The following is a 7,820-nucleotide window of genomic DNA, read 5'->3' on the forward strand; positions in this document are numbered from 1 at the left end:
CTTTGCGCCTAAATTCTGAGTCTTTATGTAGAGGCAACTAAATAGCCTTCTGTTTCGCTAGGTGACCCAAGAGTCACGCTTGGCCTTGGCCAAGGGCACCTGAGTCCATATGCTTGCTGTATTTTTCAGTTTTGATCAGTAGCCCTCTTTTTTTTTTTTTTCTTCTTCCTCATCTTCCTCAGACTTTCTTTAAGGCTTAGCCCTCTTTCTTCTTCCCCATCTTCATCAGACCATTTTTAAGGCTGAAATGGCCATTCAGCATAAGACTCCTCTCTTTATCATGCTGTTCAACAGCAGAATAGAAGAATGTTCTAGTTACTTATGTACAAGTTATTTTTATTTTCATGGTGGGATCTTCTATGGACAAAAATAAGTGTGGGGTTCATTTGCTTCATCCCCAGATCAGAAGTTGTGTGTGTTCCACCCACGTACTCCATTCTTTCCTTTCTAGAAGATCCAATACTTGGTTTCAGACTTGTCCTCTTTGAAAGCGGTCGTGCTGGCAAGGGTCATAGTGCTGCTGTGTGAATCCACTAGTGATCCTTCTCTTGTGTTACCCTCTGGAGTCCAAGCTCCTCATCTCTTCGATGCCTTCGAGCTCCTTCTGGGGGAGCAACAGATGCAGGGCTGCTCCTTGACACACGTCCTTATGCTGCCTGGACCATGAGGCTGCCCAGGGCAGATTCTTACACTAGTCTGGAACATTGGCTCCAAAAGCTGCTTTTTTAATCTTAATTAAACAAACGAATGAAAAGAATCTGTACATATTTCTAGTTTTCTACCTTCTGATGCTTTTCTTTCTTTTGAGACCGGACGAAGGCTTTTTATAGAGATATTTTGGTACTAAACCTGTGCAGACGCTGAGTGAGTTTGGTCTGCAGACTGACGTGCCAATTCAGGGCTATTAGTAATGACTCTTGAACATTATTGTTATATTTCATAGCTCATTAATTTTGGGTTTACATTTACAAACCTGAGCCATGAATCTCCCAATTTACTCTTACGGCAGTCCAGCCTTGTTCTTTTTTGTCTTTTTTCTATACTAGACTTCCTTGCAACCTTTAGCTTGGATGGCAAACCAGTGTCTGACTCTTTCTATGAAATTTTGTAAACGGTGATTTAGTTTTTCTACATGAAGGAGATACTTAATTTCCCATTCTTCGTCAGCACCCTGTCAGCTTGCTTTTAATCCTGTTGACAGTTTTCCAATGCCTGATTTATTGCAGAACAAGAACCACAGTCCCTGCTTAACCATCACTTTCTCTGATGGAAACAGGGAGCTTTTGTGTAAGCCAGAATTATACCTCTGACACTACATGGAATGTTTGTGTACTGACACGTATCGATGACAACTGTAGAGAATTAGCAAGAGACAAGAGTATTTGTCATTTCTTGGTAGCATCAGCAAGTTTACAGGCCCTATTATATGCATTCCTGTCCTTGCCCTAAATTCTAGGTCACGACAACGTCCACGCTATCTTTAAATGTAATAGATAATTTCCTCTTTAACTTGAAATCCATGCTTTTTTCCTGGGAAATCTCATTGTGTTGGAACTTTTAAGTATGTCAAATGGAGAAATAAACAAGGAAGCCACCTTTGTTTGAACAGGAGTGCGAAAAATTCCCTACAAAAGCACCTTACAGCTCTGCCCTCCGAGGAGGAAAATACTCGGGCAGTTCCTTGGGAGCCAGAACACGTTAGCAGAAAAACGGATCAGATTGTAGCTACTCTCATGAGTGCAGTCAGCAGAGACTACTACACGCCGCAGCCTGACACAATCCAAGCACCTTGTGAGCGTGATGTAACACGCTGGGACCTGTAAAAAACAGGTTTTTTTACAGAGAAAAACTCTGGCAGGTTGCTGTAGCGTTAAAGATGACCGTAGCGAGGCTTTGACGCCGTTGTGTAACGGTCTCTAGGAAATGGCTTCAGCCTGTTTCTGTCGTGCCAGCGCGCGCTTGGTGTGGTGGGGAGCAGCTTGGGAGTGAGAGCTGCTCGCCGACATCGAAGGCAGTTCAGAAACAAGCAGAGAAGATGGGACCTGACTGCATTAGAGGGTCCCTCCTCTCCTCGTCCTCCTTTAACTTGCACAACAGAGTAATTTCAAGCTGTTACTGATAGTGAGGTGGGGACATCTGCGACTGACCGCAAAGTGTTCTGGTGTCTGGAGGGAAGTCAAATTTCTAAAGGCTTTTGTGAATAAGGAACTGCTTTTTATGGATTTGCTATAGATTTTATTGTCTGTGATAAATAAGAACGGCCTGATCTAAAACAGAGGCAGGGAGGGACAGATTAAGAGAACACAATTTGAAGATTCAAGGTCAAATGGTTTTATTTCTATGAGAAAGTTGATTATTTTACTCTTTAAAAAGTTATGTTTTAGATTTCAAAATTAAATACGCTTTAATGGATTAATTGACATGTTTTAAAGTCGTATTTTACTTTCTCCTTCCTGTGTTTTTTGTTTTTCAGTTGGCGTAAATGCAAGATACCTTGTCTTGATTATGTAAGGTTTTACTTGGTAATAAATCTACTGATCCTTTATAGCAGACTGTGAATATTGTAAATAACTTGAGATGGAAGGGCCGTGCGGGATCAAAGGCAACGTTCTTTGTACAAACACTAAAAGGATATGAGAAAGCTCTGTAGGGTTTTTTTAAGAATTTTATTTAAGAGAAAAACCTCTGAAGTCATTTGACCTTTTCAAAATTTTATGTATATCTGACTTCTCCTGTGACTTGATTATTTTAAGCGCTATATATATATATTAAAAAGTTAGAACTTGACTAGGCGAAAGAGTTTTTGATGGGAAATAGCCACATGTCAAAGTTTTGCTGTCATTACTTCAGGTTTTTCTTTTGGAAATCTGAGTCTGTTCTCATACACCATGTTTAACTTCTGTGTATTAAAACGTTTTCATTTCTCCTTTCCAGTGTTACCTGTAACATGTTAGTTCATTTGGGATCAGTATTATATTGTAAATATTACGCATCGGTGTATATAAATGATTTTACTAAACTTAAAAGTTACTGGCTGCTTTTTTTTGGTTGAGGGATGAGTTGTTCTGTGTTCGGTGATGTTTCCCCCCGTCAGGTATAACGGCTCCTCCGTTCTGCCACGTGTGGGTGGGTGCGTGGTTTTTTTTTTTTTGAGGCAGGAACGAGGAACCAGTTTGTTGCGGATGATGAGCCTTGCAGGGCGCTGAAGGTGGCTGAAGCGGGAGCGCTGCGGTGGCTTGTGGCTGGATGGGCAACGGGAGAGACGGCGGTGGACGGGAAACGGGTTGGCTTTCGTCCGGGCTGGCAGTGCGCTTTGCCGGGGAGCAGCGGCGTCCTTCTCCTGGCCTCTGAGGCAGGCGGCCCTTCTGAACACAGCCGGGGGCCCTCCAGGCTGGTGCTTGCACGCTTCCCGGCTCTAGAAATACTGCTGTTCTCCTCCAGCACGGTTTGACCAGCTTGTCGGCGGCAACCGCAGAGACCCTTGTGACATGAGCATTTTGGAAGAAAAGTGGCACAAAAAGAGGGGGTGGGACAGCTGTGAGTGCCCGTGTGCCCCAGGCCACCTTCTTTGCAAGAGTTAACATCCGTCTGCTTGGTACCTTTGGGGAGTTAATAGTGTGGTGGATAACGAGTGACTGTGAGAGCATCCTTAGTATCAGGAAGGGGAGAGAGAGAACAATTTCCAAGCATCCTGGGAGTATTTAAGGCCAAATAAGTATTAAGCCAAACAAGCTGCAAGTGCTCTATAGAAGTGAAACAAGAAAAGCTTCTCCTCTCCTCACCGGAGGATGAATGGCCCAAAGAATGCCTCTCCCTTTCCAGCAAGAAAACTCCCCTCAAATAGTTAAAACGGTCAGTGACGTGTGCTCGGCTGAGTGATGAGCTCTGCAAGGATATCTCTCAACAGAGGTTGAAGGCTCTCACAGCTGCAGGTCCCATTAGCAACCAAATCATTGTTTCCCTGGTAATCTATTGCTATCCACTTATCAACCCTTAATCCCCTTTTAAACAAATTGCTGTAGCTGCGCTGGCGCATCGCGCTCTCAGCAAACGGGGTCAGCCCAAGCAGGGCACAGCAGACCCCCAGCGATGCAACGGGGTGAATTTAATGCGCTGCTTGCTTCTGCCTGTGCCGGTGCCCGGGTCCCACCCTCCCCACGGAATGTTTGTGTTTGAAGCGGAGCTGGAGAAACGGTTGCCCCTTGGGCCCTTGTGTTCCAGCCCCGAGAGCAGCTCTTCCCCCCCGGCTTCCCGCCCCGCGCCAGGTCTTTCCCGCGCCGCTTTGCTCCGTTGCAGTTGGATGGCAGGCTGGCTGCCTCCCGGCGTGTCCTGCCTCCCCGTAGCTGAGGAAGAGCCAAGAAAAGGCCCGTTGGATGAAGGGAGCAGGAGACTTGCGCTTGGCTGCAGGCTGAGCAGGGAGAAGAGGACAGACCCTGAGGGACGGTGTCCTGGTGGTGAGAAGGGATCTTTGCTGCTGAGTTACAGGCAGCTTTTCTGATGTTTCGTCGTCCACGTTTTCCTTTCTTTCCTCCAGCCTGGGAGCAGTGACCATGGCTCCAAGCTGGACCCGGCCAAGGAGCACCCCGACGGGCAGTGGGGTTCTCCTCCTCGGACTGGGTCTCTCCTTCCTGCTCCGGGGGCTCCTGCCCTGCACAGACTGCAGCCCCCAGCCCTCTTGGGGCTACACGGTCTACGAGATAGTTATTCCAAGGAAACTTGGCCCAAAGGTGGGGAAACCCAGCCAGGACGAAGTGTCCTATGTCATCAGCATTCAGGGGGTAAATTACACGATTCACCTCAGGCAGAAAGACTTCGTCATAAAAAACTTCCCCGTATTCACTCGTCACTCCCGAGGGGAAATTGTGGTCCAACAGCCCCATGTGCCGGCAGACTGCTATTACCACGGCTACATGGAAGGCATCCCGGACTCCGCGGTGACTCTGACTACCTGCTCTGGGCTCAGAGGGCTGCTGCAGATTGGAAACTCAAGCTACAGCATCGAGCCCCTGGCAGCTTCCACCGTGGCTGAGCACCTTCTGTTGCAGAGGGATGAGGCGGTTCCTGGAACAGTGATGTACAAAATGCCCAGCGAAGGCGGACAGTTTCCAGGTCCTGGTACAGCGACGGGGCAGTTCCAGCCCCGGGGGCACACGCGGTATTTGGAGCTCCTTGTCGTGGTGGACAAGGAAGGCTTTGACGCCTTTGGCAGAAGTATAACTAATGTGACGCTGGAAGTTATTGAAATAATCAATCTGGTGGACGGGCTGTTTTATTCTTTCCACCTTCGTGTTTTGGTAACTGCACTAGAGGTTTGGGTGGAGAAGAACCCTATCAGTGTTTCCAAAAACATAACCAAGGCCCTTCATAATTTTAACCTTTGGCGGAAGCAAAGCCTCACGTACGCCGCGCATGACGTGGGGTGTCTATTTGCCTCGATGGACTTTGATCGCGGTACGAGAGCATTGCACGTGGGTGGCAAATCCAACTTCGCCAGTGCCTGTGATAGAAAACGCGCCTCTGCTGTTGTATCGTTTGCGAAACGGCCTTACGTGGACACTGCTGTCCATGTCGCTCGTGCGTTAGGGCATGTCCTTGGCATGGAGCATGATGGCAGATACTGCAGGTGTGGAAACACCTCGAAATGCATCATGAGCACACACAGCGTGGTGAGCTATCAATTCAGCAACTGCAGCAAAAAGCACTATTTTGATTTTATAGCATCAAGGCAAGGATTCTGCCTTAATAACGCCCCAGAATCAGTAACAACATTTGCACTGCAGCGCTGCGGGAATGGCGTCCTGGAGGTTGGAGAGGAGTGCGACTGCGGCTCAGAAGCACAATGTAAATTGGACCTTTGTTGTGACAATAACTGTCAAAAAAAAAAAGGAGCCATTTGCACTTCTGGAGGCTGCTGTAAGAATTGTAAGCCTCTTCCAGAAGGAAAAGTGTGTAGGGAGAGTGCCGGTCCGTGTGACCTGCCCGAGTATTGCAACGGGACATCCGAGCATTGCCCGGCAGATGTGGCCAAGCAAGATGGGACCGTGTGCGCTGAGGACGGGTACTGTTACTCGGGCAAATGCCAATCTCACACGTTACAGTGTATGAGTATCTTTGGCAAGGAAGCAAAGCCCGCTCCACTACCATGTTTCCAGGAGGTGAACACGAAAGGGGATCGCTTTGGCAATTGCTGGGGAGATGGGGCAGATATCAACTTTCAGAAATGTGAGCTAGAAAATATCCTGTGTGGGAGGGTGCAGTGTACGAACGTTAGACGTCTACCTCAGCTGGAAGACCACACAACCATCGTTCAAACCCCGGTGGGCGATACCTGGTGTTGGGGCACAGACTACCACTTGGGTGTGGACCTTCTGGATGCTGGAGTCATTAAGGACGGCACGCAGTGCGGTGAGAAGAAGATCTGCATTAATCGGACGTGCGTTCCCAAGGAGAAGTACTTGACATCCCGCTGTTCTGCCAACAGAACCTGCAGAGGAAACGGAGTCTGCAACACTAGAGGAAACTGCCACTGTGACAACGGCTGGGCACCTCCCTACTGCCAGTTTGTTGGCTTTGGAGGAAGCGTTGACAGCGGGCCTGCACCGGTCACCAAAAAGGGGCTTTTTAGGTTCATCATCGGGTTTACCGTAGTAACCGTTGCTGTCCTGGCACTCGCAGCTCTTGTCATCGTGCACGCAAGGAAGCTCGGAGTAACCCAAGCATTGAACAGACTCACTGGATGTTTTTGGGCTAGAGAATGGGCTCCTGAGGAGGATGCGAAGGACCAGGAGGAAGACGACATCTCAAAACCAGCCGAGGGTCAAAACTCCCCTGTGTAGGACTTCACGGGGCAGCAGTAGAAAGCTGGACTCAGTCACTGGATTCAGACTCCAGCTGCAGTGGACTCATTTAAAATTGATCTAGATGCAAGTGTAGACTTAGGGGACCTAGTTTTTATTATTATTTTTATTAGTAAAACAGCAAAATGAAACGGTTTCACTTGACCTCAGGAGAAAAAAAGTCATTGAAAAAAAACGTCAGGGGCACCCGGGTTACTTTAAAATCTGCTGCTGTTTACTCTGACGGACAGAGGCTGAGCGAGGAGGATCCCGGGGTGGCTGGGGCAGAGCCGGGGTCCCAGGCAGAATGCCCACCTTCCAGCCCACCCTGGGCGTACCCGAGCACCTCGCCCGCGGCGCCGCGGCCCGGGAACAAACACGAGCTGCTGAAGACATCAGGCGGTGTTGAGCGGGAGCCAGGAGGAGGGAAGAAAGGGCTCTCAGGCTCGATAACAGGAGGAAAAGCTGTGGAATATATCTGTGAGGAAATAAGGAAAGAAGAGGGGAAAAATATTCATTGCTGCTCACGTCAGTGGCCTCTCTGAAAAGGACAACGCTGGCAGGATCCTTTGGACAGGAGCTTGCAGGGAGGCTTTGAGCAGGTAAAAAATGGTCGGCGGCACCCAAGCCCTGAGCTGACAGAAGCCAGGCTGCTGCGGAGGGGTCAGTGCACGCGGGGAGCAGCGGGTGCAGGAGCCGCGCTGAAGCAGACCAGGGACGTCGGGGGGGGGAAGAATTAAAAAAAAATCATTTCAGCACTTCCTGAAGAAGCAGATGAACTCTGGGGGGGAGCAGGAGCGCTTGGTGCGAGGGGAGGGTTTACCCCACTGGAACGGGCTACTGCTCACCTCCAGGGAGACCTGGTTAGTGGTAAGTTCAGGGCTGCAGCTGGCGGCCGGCGCGTGTTTTTATAGGAAATGTGTTTTTCTGTGTACGACAAGCTGTGCCTGACATCCGGCAGGATCCGCGCGTCAAGAAAAACGG

At 48.8% G+C, this 7,820-nt stretch overlaps 1 protein-coding gene across 1 annotated transcript; it reads left to right on the forward strand.

Moving 5' to 3' along the window:
* Positions 1 to 4,550: 4,550 nt before the first annotated feature.
* LOC104622438 (disintegrin and metalloproteinase domain-containing protein 21-like) lies at positions 4,551 to 6,836 on the forward strand. The gene has a single exon (XM_010289220.1). It carries the CDS (start codon positions 4,551 to 4,553, stop codon positions 6,834 to 6,836), a length of 2,286 nt encoding a protein of 761 aa, XP_010287522.1.
* The last annotated feature ends 984 nt before the right edge of the window (positions 6,837 to 7,820 follow it).

Source organism: Phaethon lepturus, unplaced genomic scaffold, assembly GCF_000687285.1.
Source record: "Phaethon lepturus isolate BGI_N335 unplaced genomic scaffold, ASM68728v1 scaffold37046, whole genome shotgun sequence".
NCBI classification, from domain to species: Eukaryota; Metazoa; Chordata; class Aves; order Phaethontiformes; family Phaethontidae; genus Phaethon; species Phaethon lepturus.

Coding starts and splice junctions, on each gene's coding strand:
- LOC104622438 (XM_010289220.1), top strand. CDS start 4,551: ATGGCTCCAAGCTGGACCCGGCCAAGGAGCACCCCGACGGGCAGTGGG.